General features: G+C 50.0%; 1 protein-coding gene across 1 annotated transcript in view; it reads right to left on the bottom strand.

Annotated features, from left to right (window-relative positions):
• The window catches only part of ATP6V0A4 (ATPase, H+ transporting, lysosomal V0 subunit a4), a 41,722-nt gene that overhangs the window by 5,753 nt on the left and 23,259 nt on the right, over positions 1–12,710 (bottom strand). The window contains exons 14-17 of the mRNA XM_012720711.1: positions 10,082–10,200; positions 9,530–9,746; positions 5,524–5,625; positions 1,158–1,283 (exon numbers count right to left, since the gene is read on the bottom strand). Of these exons, the coding sequence (XP_012576165.1) occupies positions 1,158–1,283; positions 5,524–5,625; positions 9,530–9,746; positions 10,082–10,200 (564 nt within the window). The remainder of the gene's footprint in view (positions 1–1,157; positions 1,284–5,523; positions 5,626–9,529; positions 9,747–10,081; positions 10,201–12,710) is intronic.

Below are 12,710 nucleotides of genomic sequence, written 5' to 3' on the forward strand. Positions count from 1 at the left end.
GGGGGGTCCTGAGGGGTGTCCTGAGGGAGGAGCCCTGAGGGGTGTCCTGAGGGAGGAGCCCTGAGGGGTGTCCTGAGGGAGGAGCCCTGAGGGGTCTCCTGAGGGGGCGTGAGGGGGAGGTCTGACAGGGAGGCCTGCTTTGCCTTGTGATGTGAGACTGTGCAGGTTGTACCTGGGGCCAGCGGCTGTCCCACCCAGGACAGGTGGTTCCCAAGCAGGAAGCAGGTGAATTCTCACTGGTGTATACTGGGGGCCCGAGAAGAAAACATGAGGGTGCTGCCCTGGACAGGCTGGGACTTGGTGGACCAGATGTGTGCATTAGATTATAAAACAATCCAGTAGGCCTGACAGACTAATGGCAGTGGCCACTACTAGGGTTACTCACTCCCTGGAATCCTGAGCGAGGGAATTCATGATTCATATTTTGCATCAATTCTAATGAGCCACCTCAGCACAAATGAATACACGTTTAGGATTTAGGATTTACACACAACAAGCACAACAAGACCTGTTCCAGGTCTCTCTGCAGAATTGATAGAGGGTTCCAGTCAAGCCCCCCATGGGTTCAGGATTGCAGGTGACTTCACGCAGAGTACACAAACAGCCAGCTGGCTGGTCTGGGGAAACAGGCCCACATTCCTGAGGGGCTTGGCGGCTCTGGCCAGAAAGGTGCAGGGAGGGATGAGGAGTCAAACAATTTGTGAATTCATGGGAGAGGCAGATCACGTTACAAAGTCAACAGAACCCAGGCCGAGCAGGGGCTCACAGAACAGGAGACCCCGCTGGCCCTGCTGGAAAAGAGCAGACAAGTGAGCCTGACTTTAGGGGAGCAGCTGACGTTTAGGGTCTCCTTTGTCACTAGATTGGAAACTGAGTCTCCTCATACTCACAGATGGAGCTATGCCCGGGCTAAAATATGAAAACACCCCCAGATCTACTGGTAAGTAGCCACTGTTCTGCTTCTCCTAGGGGCTCCCACCCCCTGGGGGCTCCCCGACTTCCCCAAAGCAATTACAGGGCTGTCACCAGCTGGGTCCTCCCGACACTGCCTCTCAAGTCTACCCTGATGGGCTGGCATCCTGTGCCGCCATCTCCCTGACTCCATCTTGCTTCTAGAATCCATGCAAGCTGGGCACAGGGGTACGAGTCCCGAGTACCTCTTCTTCATGGTCCTGGGATTCGTGGGCGCCTGCAGCTGCCTTTGGACCAGTGCTCACGTACAGGGTGGAGTTCTCCCCGTCAGTGTCCTCGATGGCATTTTCCTGGATCATGGATGCCTGTCGCTGTAGCAAGGAAATGAAGAGGGGCGTTCGCCCTTAGAATTTAACAGTGTATGTCAAATAAAGGCTTCCATGAAATAGCCACCAGGGGTGGCCTCCCTGGTGGCACAAAGGGTTAAGTCTTGGCACTGTTAAATCTCAAGCAGCCACTGCAGCACGAGTTTGACCCCCGGCCAGGGAGTGACCCACATGGCACGGCAGAGCTCTCCTGTCTCCCCGCTGCTCCCCTCAGACATATATTTCAGTCAATCTGCCTGTTTTGCTCCCCACTCAGACTCTGGTGAATCTTCTCATGCCCCCACACCTCTGGCCTGCACCCCAGTTCTTGTATGCATAAATAAATGAAAAGTCTTATATAAATAATAGCAACCGGGGACCAGACACTCTTCTGAACTCTCTGGATGACCTCAGGGAGCCTTCGTGACAATCTTTATGTAAACAATTACCACCCCACTTTATGGCAACTTAAGCTACAGCACAGAAAGGCTGAGAACTGGACCCTGCACCCCACTGCTGGTGTGGCTGCTCAGTGGCTGTCTCTGTGCTGCTCCCGAGGGTGCCCGGCACATCCATCTTTACCTCCAGATAACACATATATAAGAGGACCTGTCGTAAAACAAACAAACAAAAAAAAACAGGCCCCTTGGTGGTGCAATGGGTTAAAGCACACTACTATGGAACTATCTACAGTCACTGCAGCACAAGTTCGATCCCCGGCCAGGAAGTGACCCACAGGGTGCAGCAGACCTCTCCTGTCTCCCTGCTGCTCCTCTTAGTAGGGTGTTTCAGCGGCTCTGCCTGTTCTGCTCTGTCTCTGGTGAATCCTCTCAACCCACACACGTCTGGCCTGCATCCCAGTTCTTGTGTGCATAAGTAAATAAATCTTTAAAAAAAATACCACTGTCGTAACATTGTCAGTGGTGCCTTCAATACAGCTTTGTAGGCTGAACAGTCAGATTTCTAGGGACAAAGTGAAGCAGAAGAACTAGGAACTGAGCTGATCTGATGCCTGTATCATCCAAAACTTCCTATGCTGACATCCCCTGGAGAGGCGAGAGCCCATACTTCTGAAGCATGGACAGTGTTGTAAGCCAGAGTCACCTTCACTGTAAATACGCAAACACAGGTGAGAAGCTGAGCGCAGGGTGCCAGGTGGTGAGGGTGGGCCTCCCAGGGAGGGATAGTGCCCTTACACTCTCCAGAGAGTTCTCTCACCCTCCCATCTGTGCAGGCACAGCCCGAAGGCATGCCTGGGGACCAGCAGGGGACCTTGGTCTCCAACTTCCAGCCTCCAGACCTGGTGCCATTTCTTGTCTACATTAGCCAACCGGTCTGTGGCGTTTTGTCACAGCAGCCCAAATGGACTAAGAGAGACATCTCCAACACAAGCATAATTTTTAAAATAAAAAGATCACAGGCCCTCCCTGGTGGTGCAACGGTTAAAGCACAGCACTACAAAGCCAGCCGCAGCCACTTCACTAGTTCGATCCCCGCCAGGAAGCTCACACACATGGCGTGGCAGACCTCTCCTGACCGCCCGCTGCTCCCCTCAGCAGTGTACTTCATCGATCTGCCTGTTCTGCTCCCCACTCTGTCTCTGGTGAAGCCTCTCACTGCCCCTGCACCTCTGGCCTGTACCCCAGTTCTGTATGCACAAGTAAATAAATCTTTAAATAAATAAATAAAAAGATCACTTTATAAAAAAATAAGAAAAAAATTGAAGTGGAAAAAAAAAATCCAGGTGTAGTTTTCCCTCAGCGTGGCTTGGTTTCACACCTGAATTTAAGTAGGCTGTTTCTTTCAAGTCACTGAAACCGATGTGAAAGCTGATCCCAGGGTGATTTCATGGGAGGGTTTTGTGGGTGGGTCGTGAAAGCATCTGTCCCTTTCTTCTTTGAGCAGGTTTTCCCCTTATATTTGCTGGGCCCTGGGAAAAGGTAGAGATTGAAGTCTACCCGGTGTGTGTTTAAATATTTAAAAGTTATAAAGCAAGCCAAGAAATTCTAAATAACCCATGTTCTAGTCTCCTATCTTGACAAGTAAATCGTCTTAAGAACTTGGAAGGCTGCGCTCTGGTTCAGAGTCCCACGCCGGCCTGGACCACCCTTTCCCTCTCTCCACTGGTGCCATCTCCAGCACCCACGCCTTGTGAGCCCAGCCCGGGTACTCCTGCCCACAGCACGCACACTGACCCACACTCCACAGTCCCCCTTGGGCCACGCCAGGGTCTAGGGGCCCCTGCAGCTGCCTTGGGGGGGGGGAACTGGGCTATTTTGTATTTGGACAGGAACTTCAGAATGACAGGCCCCAAGGGGCGCTGGGAAAGCCCCCCCCCCAACCCCATGGGCGGGTTATGGCTCCAGTTAACTACTTTGTCTCCTTGAAATCCAGTTTATCTGTTCACTTAAGGAAGAAAATGCCAAAGAAAGAGAAGCCGGGTTGTCCCTTTCCATCCCTAACTCAAGCCTCTCCTGCTCCTTCTCCTAGATGTGATTAAAATGAACATAAATAATTCTGAGGGAGGCTGAGCGTGGATTTCCAAATTTACTGACTCTTTCCAGTCAAAATATACTCTGCAGTCCCCTCCTTAAACATCTCCCCGTGACAACTGTATGCTGAATGACAGAAGTGAAGCTTTAGCCGTGACCGTAAATTCTACTGAAAACACAACTGTTGGTCCTCAACTATGCACACCGAAACTTATGTTAATGTCATCATGCAGTGTTCCTTCAGTTAAAAAGGATAGAAATAAATGCTTTGGGCCCTCCTTGATGGCGCAGCAGGTTAAAGCACAAAGTTTAGCCGCAGCCACTTATAGCAGGAGTTGGATCCCCGGCCAGGGAGGTGACCCACATGGCGCGGAAGACTCTCCTATCGTGCCTGCTGCGCCCCTCAGCCGGGTACTTCATCGATCTGCCTGTTCTGCTCCCCGCTCTATCTCTGGTGAAGCCTCTCACCGCCCCCCTCCCCACACTTCTGGCCTGCACCCCAGTTCTTGCACGCATAAATAAATAAAAATAAATCTTAAAAAAAAAAAAAAGCAAATCCCTACCCTCTAGAACCAGTCACCCTGAGGGAATAAGACAGAAATCGACCAGAGGTCAGAAATCATTTAGACTCTTCTTGCAAAGCATGAAACAAAACAAGCTGTTGTTTTAGAATCCTGGCGCTCAGGTGACTTCGCAGTCACCACCCGCCTCCCCAACTCCAGCCTTGATCTACAGACAGGCTGCTTCAGGAAAGAATTGTGCATTTATTGCTACAAATCAGTATTTGCTATCTTCTTTTGAACCCTCAGTCCACCTCCACTTTGCATTTTGTTTTCCCACCATTAACAAACGATAAGCACGTATTCTTGGCGTTGCTTCCTGTGTACCTACTAACTACACCTCAGGCTTCCGGACCGCAGACAGACAGGACGAGGAGGAGAAAAACGGGAGCAGCGGGTCGAGGGCGCCCCCTAGCGGCGGACACCCGAACTCCAGTCTCGCCGCGGTCGGGTCTCCCATCCGCGGTCCCACAGATTTTCAAAAACAGGTTTCAACCTGGAAACCCCTACAACCACTTGAAATATGCGCGATCTCGGCACATTCCACTTAATCTCTTGCACTCGTGGTGAAAGCAGACACTGACCATCTCCTGTGGCACAGTTCCGTCTACACTAACGCCCCCCACCACGCTGGTTCAACTTCCTAAATCGTTTGACTTAGACTGGCATTAAACTCTCTTCAGCACCTGAATAAATCTGAGGCTCAGGAGCAGTTTAGACAAAAGAAGGAAATGAGGTGGAACTGGGTCTTGGGCCCAGGGGGGAAATCACAAATAAATAAGGACTTACTGTGTTGACTGCTCTCACTGGTCTAGTAAATATTTACAGAATGCAGTGCAAGCTCACAGCTTAGAAGCCTGATAAACACAAATGTCAATATTCAGAGACTAACGCTAGAGTAAAATACTCTCATTTTCAACCAGTGGAACAATCAGGTTGAGATGAGACTATATGTCACTAACCACCACTGGCCTCAGCACATCCACAGCCCGGCAGGGCGGCAGGATCTGAGATGAAACACGCTCGCCGTAGCAGAACATTACTCTGGAAATCAGGTGCCCTGAGGGGTCCATTTCTTCACCCCTCACCACTGCCCCACAGTCCCTAGGAGCTCAGCATTATCACAAACTCCACTTCAATTTCCAGTGAGTGATCTGAAGCCCCAACGAGTGAAAGGAGACGAACATTCCTCACCTGGGACTTCCGGTGATTGGCTCTAAGAATAAATGGCTTGATCAAAAGCATCCACGGCACAGAAACCAGAGCCATAACGACAAAGAAACTCTGGACTTCTTGCTGCAAGACCAAATGGAAGGATCCAATCACTTTAAGTGACCATGCTGAGTATTTCAGATACAAAGATGATAAACTTGACTCATTTTACTTGTTCTGTATTTTCCCTTTTAAGATTTATTTATTTGCACATACAGAACTGGGGTACAAGCCAGAGGGGTAGAAGCAGGGGCAGTGAGAGGCTTCACGAGAGACAGAGCGGGGAGCAGAACAGGCGGATCAACGAAATACACTGCTGAGGGGAGCAGCGGGCGGGTCAGGAGAGGTCTGCAGCCATGTGGTCACCTTTGGGGCGGGAATCGAACTCATGCGGAAGTGGCTGCAGCCAACTTGGAGTGCTGCATCCTGACCTGCTGTGCCACCAGGGAGGGCCAGTTCTGTATGTTCAAAGCTCTAAAGCGTTTCTGTGCTCTGTTCACCTTCCTGTCTTGGGCCCACTGTCCACAGGGGGCATGCACTGGGGCCTCTTCGCTCCTTACTCTCTCAGCAGCCCCTTCCTGGTCCCCACCCCTCAGGTAAGCAGCCTTTGAGCAGGACACGCTTGAGAGCCCATGACAATGGCACCTGTCCCTTTAAAGCTGTCCCCTGAGGGCAGCGACTCCCTGGCCCTCGATGGAAAACATGGCCAGTCCCATGACACGGTTTACCTGGCATCAGCCAGAAGTTCTTGGGTCACCTGAAGTTACCAACATTCTCTCAACGAGTAATTGTATATTCCAATACTAGCTACTTAGTCAAGCTCTCTTGCTCTCTCTTGAAAAACAAAAGTTCCTGACAATCTCCAGCTGACTTTCAGACTCGCTGCAGAGGCTCCTTGCCAGGCTCTGGGGAAGTGGCTTCTGCTCTTTCCCCCACAATTCACTTTGCACCGAGGCATCTGTGGTCATGGGTCTGTGGAAACCCTCAAGTCACCCCACTGTATCCGCTCCCCCACCCTCATGCCCCACTACATTTCTTGCACCTGGCCACCAGCTTTGAAGAGCAGCCACCAGTGCTGTTCTGAACCCGAAGGCCTGGCCAGAGCTGTGGGAAGGGAGCGGGATGCTCTCAGTGAGAGGAAAACATTCCTTCAGTCTTCACAAGTGTCCTCCTGGGTAACCAGATTTACGCTGATACGCTGGGAACGTCTTATCTGCTCTGTCTTCTGCCCTTCTCCACCTTATAAACTTAAGAGCAAGAAGTCACAGGGAGACACAGCGGACGAGCCCTGGTTCCCTGAGCTCAAAGCGACTTCACTGCCGGCTGCCGATTTATATGTGAGGGTTTTCCCTCCTCATGAGATGCAGAGGAACGAGAGAGGGAGAGGGAGAGAAGGAGAAAGGGAGAGAGGGAGAGAGAGAGAGGGAGAAGGAGAGAGAGAGAGAGAGACCACTTTCTTTTGATACTCACAACTAGCCCTCAGTCAGCAGGCCAGTGGGGATGGGGCTGTGGTTATTAGCTGGCATGGTCTCTTCTCGCTACATTACCCCAGTCACATTTTGGAAAGTCCATACTGTGTCCAGATAATGAAGGTCCCTAAGAGAGCCCGGGGAGGCAACCAGGTCCACAGAGTGTCTGACTGGAAAGAGCTGGACCAGCCGCTCACTCGAGGTTCAGTGTTAATTGCAGGCTCGGGCCTCTATGGTAAGTGGGAGCACGTGAAATGTAAGGTGAAACTGAGTCCTCTGCCTGAGAGAGAATACTGGCTTGGGAACTTGAAGTAAACATTCACTTAGACGCCAACATTCAGCCTACGGACCCGCAAACACATTCGCTTGATGCTGGCAGTTGGGAGGTGTTCAAGGGGACGCTGACACAGAAGAAAACTGTGGTGACAGAGGAGGGCTGTGGCTCTGAGGGTGTGTCTCCAGGGTGATTAGCTACCATGCCCTTGATGGAAACCCTGTCGAGGGCATCGTCTTCCCTTACTGTTATGCTGCTTCTGTAGAGCAGCACACTAGGAACCAAAGCCAGGAGGAGGAGGGAGAATCCCGCCATCTGCACCTTTATTACACGAAAGAAACACGTCAGGCAGGGAAAGACAGAGACAGTATGGTCTCTTTTATATGTGGAATCTAACAAAACAAACAGAGCACATGCACAGAAACAGAGCTCAGAGGCAAGGGCGAGGAAGCAGGAACTGAAGCAAAGGAGACAGAGACACCAACTTCCGGTCATACAACAGCAATAACCAGCAGGCACGGGAGGTGGGCAGGCAAGGTGCCCACTGCCAGTGCTTTGCCCAGCAGTTAAGGGACGCTGTCGAAGAGCAAATCCTAAGAGCCCCCACCACTGGGGACATTTTCTTTCTTTTCTTCTTTCTCCATTTCATTGTATGTGCGTGAGTGTAAGACATTCGTGGACTCTAGTGTGGTCAACATTTCATATCTGTGCAAATCCCACCATCATGTAGTAAGCCTGAAACTTACTAACGTGGGTCAATAATTTCCCAATAAAACTGGGAGAGAGAAGAAAGTAAATAAACAGAACACTGGCATGTCTGTGGGAATTAAAGACAAAGCCACGGGATTGTGCGTGGCCAGAGAAGCAAGGTGACTCAACTAGGCCACCAGCGGAGGGCCCAGGTGCACCAACGGTCACCTGGCACCGGGAACGGGCCCTCGAGTGGGATCCAGAGGACCCAGAACCCATCAAGGGGGTTTGTGAAAGTTACTTCAAATAACATCATCAGGCCAAGCATTGGAGGGAGAGACCAAAGGAAAGAACTGTTTGTATTACCCAAGAATCACCCACTGAGTTATTTTTATATCCAGCACCTGTGAACCGTTATATTTTTTTTTATTTTTATTTTTTTTTAAGATTTATTTATTTATTCATACAGAACTGGGGTACCGGCCAGAGATGTGGAGGGTGAGAGGATTCACCAGAGACAGAGCAGGGAGCAGAGCAGGGAGATCGACGAAGTACACTGCTGAGGGGAGCAGCGGGCGGGTCAGGAGAGATCTGCTGCGCCATGTGGTCACCTCCAGGGGAGGCGGGATCAAACTCATGCAGAAGTGGCTTTAGCTTCTTAATGCTGCGCTTTAACCCGCTGCACCACCATGGAGGGCCATGAACAGTTATATTTAAAAAAAATAAACTGTGAAATGGAGAGTGAGGCAGCAAGAGATGGAAAATCAGAATGAAGCAGCTGATGGGATGTAAAGAGTCAAAGGAAAAGGAAAAACACCTTCCAGGCACACAGAGGGTGAGCGCGGCCCTAGAGCTCCAGAATCACCAGCGTGTGAGCAGAGGGACTCCTTGACTCTATTTCAAGTTTCTTTCTAGTGAACTTTAACTAGAGGTTACATTCAGAGTAAACTGCCAGGGGCTCCCTGGTGGCACAAGGGGTTAAATCTCAGCACTTATGAAGCCACCGGCAGCCACTGCACCAGGAGTTCGATCCCCAGCCAGGGAGTGACCCACACGGCATGGCAGATCTCTTGTCTCACCCACTGCTCCCCTCAGCAGTGGATTTCAATCAATCTGCTTATTCTGCTCCCCACTCTGTCCCTGGGGAATCCCCTCACCCCCTTCTACCTCTGCCCTGTCCCCCAGTTCTTGTATGCATAAAGAAATAAATCTTTTAAAAAAGAATAAACTGTCAGAGATACTTAGGACATTTACAGCTTCAAGCCAATTATTGTGAAGGATTATCTTTTTCTTTTTTCTTATTTTTGGATTATCTTTTTCTTTCTACACAACAAACAAGTTCATTTTCCACCCCCAGCAGCACCCCCAGTGCTGTATCGTCCACACGGGAGAGCAAGAGCCACCTGCACATTCATCCAATAAGAACCTTTTGGAATTTAAAGAGCCTGCTGGGTGCTAAGGCAGCTCAACCTTGCAAGTGCCCCTCTCTGCAACACCCAAGAGGGTGAGAGAGATTGGACACAATCAAACGCATGAGAGAAAAACCCACCCATACCTGGTGTTTGTACAGGGGGGCGTTAGAAGAGTCGCTGTAGTTAAACAGGAACATGTTGATGAAGTGGATGAGGATGCTGGGGGCGTGCTGGGATGCATGCACGTCAAAGTGGCACCACTTGAAGATGATCATGAAAACCAGGTATCCAAACAGGCACAGGATGAAAATCATCTCAGGGATAAATTGCAGAAGGATGTTAAGAATTTTCCTGAAGTATCTGGGGATGAGGAACAGACACACATATAAGGCAGCAACTAATTGTCCCATAACCATTTTCCAGCGAGCAGCAAGGTGCTTTAGTACAAAGGATCCAGCAAGAAGCAGGTCCCCAGCAACGCTGGGTGGGAGCCGAGCCCACTCACAGCACCGACCGAGGCCGTCCAGGTGACTGGGACACGGTGCTTGGGCTCGCTGGGCCCTCCCGAGACCTTTCTGGGGTGAAAGGTGCGCTCACCTTTCTGGCAAAGCAGATGGGCTCCCTCTCCAGGGCAGAGGGCACCCCCATGTCACCGCTCACCAGGGCTGGAGTCAGATCAGGTATTTAGAACTTACACGTGATTGAAAAGGCTGAGGATGACCCCAAAAACCATCTGGACAATGCCCAGGATAACGGACATCTTCATTTTGTAGGAGTTCAAGAAAGTTAGTTTGTTTGAAGCCAAGTTCCAGATCTGGATGGAAAATATGAGGAGAGAATCACCTGAGGCAGGAGGGGAGGGGCCATGGCCCCCCACCTCCCCATGAAGTCTCTCTGGAAGCCATGTTTGCCAATTTCAGTCCAGTGCAAAGCATGAATTTTTGGCTCAAAAAGGACCAAGCCCCTTACAGATGCAACTTGAGGGCCCTCCCTGGTGGCGCAACTAGAAAGTTCTCTGCAGCCACTGCAGCACTAGTTCTATACCCAGCCAGGGACCTCCATGATGCAGCAGACCTCTCCTGCCTCTCCCGCTGCTCCCCTCAGCCATGTACTTTGTCGATCTGCCTGTTCTGCTCCCCACTGTCTCTGGTGAATCCTCTCATGCCCCACACCTCTGCCCTGTACCCCAGTTCTTGTATGCATGAATAAATAAATCTTAAAAAAGAAAAAGAAGGCTCTCCCTGGTGGTGCAGTGGCTTAAAGCGCAGCACTAAGAATTGAAAGCCACTTCCATAGGAGTTCGATCCCCGTCTGCCCCAGAGGTGACCACACGGTGCGGCAGACCTCTCCCGACCTGCCCGCTGCTCCCCTCAGCAGTGTGCTTTGTCAATCTGCCTGTCCTGCTCCCCACTCTGTCTCTGGTGAAGCCTCTCACCACCCCCGAAACCTCTGGCCTGTACCCCAGTTTTGTATGCACAAGTAAATAAATCTTTTAAAAATCATTTAATCTTCTGAGCAAGCCAATGGTTGGGGCTGTCATTATACCCATTTTACAGGAGGAAAGAGACACAGAGAGGCTCACTAGCTAACAGTCACACCGCAAGATAACAGAAAAGGTAAGACTGAAACAGCCATCAATTCCAAAGCATGGCTATTTAGCCATCTGTCATGTTCATTTATCACAAAATACTCACAAACTCCTTGAGAGAGGCCTTTTGCTCTGGTGCCCAAACATTTTTCAATTTGACTCATAAATAGACACTAAACACAGTTAATAAATGCAGCTACAGAAATTTAGATGATGCAAAAACCCTCCACTTATATATGTAAATTGTAATACAGCACAGAGACGCTGTGTTATAGCGGCCGCTCTGGGGAGTAAGATCACAGGGGCAATGTTATTATTATTTAAAAAATAGTACTTGTAGTAAATGGATTTTAACATCATATTTACATACTATTTCATGAAGAAGATATTTTACCTAAATATTAGTAGGAAAACTTATTTTCACCTTCTTTTTTTAAAAGATTTATTTAAAAATCTTTACATACAGGACTGGGGTACAAGTCAGCGGGGGGAGGGGAGGCGAGAGGACTCACCAGAGACAGAGTGGGGAGCAGAACAGGCTGATGGTCTGAAATACACTGCTGAGGGGAGCAGGGGGAAGGCAGGCGAGGTCTGCTGCGCCATGTGGGTCACTCCCTGGCTGGGGATGGAACCTGTACTGCAGTGGCTGCGGACAGAGCTGCGCTTTAACATGTTGTGCCACCAGGGGGCCCTATTTCCACCTTCTTTCAGCCTCACGTTTCTTCCTGTTATTTCTAACTCTGAACAGATGACAAAATCGTATGCTAGCTACAAACTCTGATCCACTTGGCTCTGAAATGTGAAATACTCTGCCCTTTATGAAGAGCAGAACTAGGCAAGCAGAATTTGCTGATGAATAAGATGTGGGCTGGGAAGGGAAAAAAGGAAACTGTTGAAGCCATGAGATTCAATGCAAAGGAAGGTCAACCAGACCCAAAAGTCGCCCTCCCCTACTCCTCCTGCTCTGCTAATCATGAAATTCCTTGGATAAGAAGAAGGCCTTCCAGTCTGCAGAAATAACAGGTTGTCTCAACCCTTTGCAGCTCACACGCCAGCTTTCAAGGACTTTACCTCTTTTGATAAAACTTAGAATGCAAGTGCACGTGGTGGTAAAGATAAATCTTGGATGAAGATTTTCTTTTACAAGGGAGGGGAAGCAGGCAGACTGAGGGAAGCCCCCAGAAAATGAAGGGGTGCTGACCCACGAGATAGCACAAGACAGAGAAACAAGTTGATGGCAGGGTGTTTACTCCTAACTGGCAGCAATTAAACTGAGATTCTGGTTTCTCTTCCACAAGAAGAGCTTAGGAAGCAGACAGAGCTTGCCAACTTTCGTTCTAGACTACCGTGCTCATTTGGAACACAAGGCTGCCACCTGGTGGCAGTGTGCATCAGTCCATTATGGGCGCACAATTTCCTGAAATATGTCTTGAGGCCCTCCCTGGTGGGCAGCGGGTTAAAGCACAGCACTGAGAAGCTAAAGCCGCTTCCGCATGAGTTCGACCCCCGCCTGCCCCAGAGGTGACCACATGGCGAGGCAGACCTCTCCTGACCCGCCCGCTGCTCCCCTCAGCAGTGTACTTCGTCGATCTGCCTGTTATGCTCCCCACTCTGTCTCTGGTAAATCCTCTCGCCACCCCTGAGCCTCTGGCCTGTACCCCGGTTCTGTATGCACAAATAAATCAATCTTTAAAAAAAAAAAAGAAATATGTCTTGAAATCTAAAGGCTGTGCAAA

This window comes from Condylura cristata, unplaced genomic scaffold (genome assembly GCF_000260355.1).
Source record: "Condylura cristata isolate star-nosed mole 26May11 unplaced genomic scaffold, ConCri1.0 scaffold00005, whole genome shotgun sequence".
Lineage (NCBI taxonomy): Eukaryota > Metazoa > Chordata > Mammalia > Eulipotyphla > Talpidae > Condylura > Condylura cristata.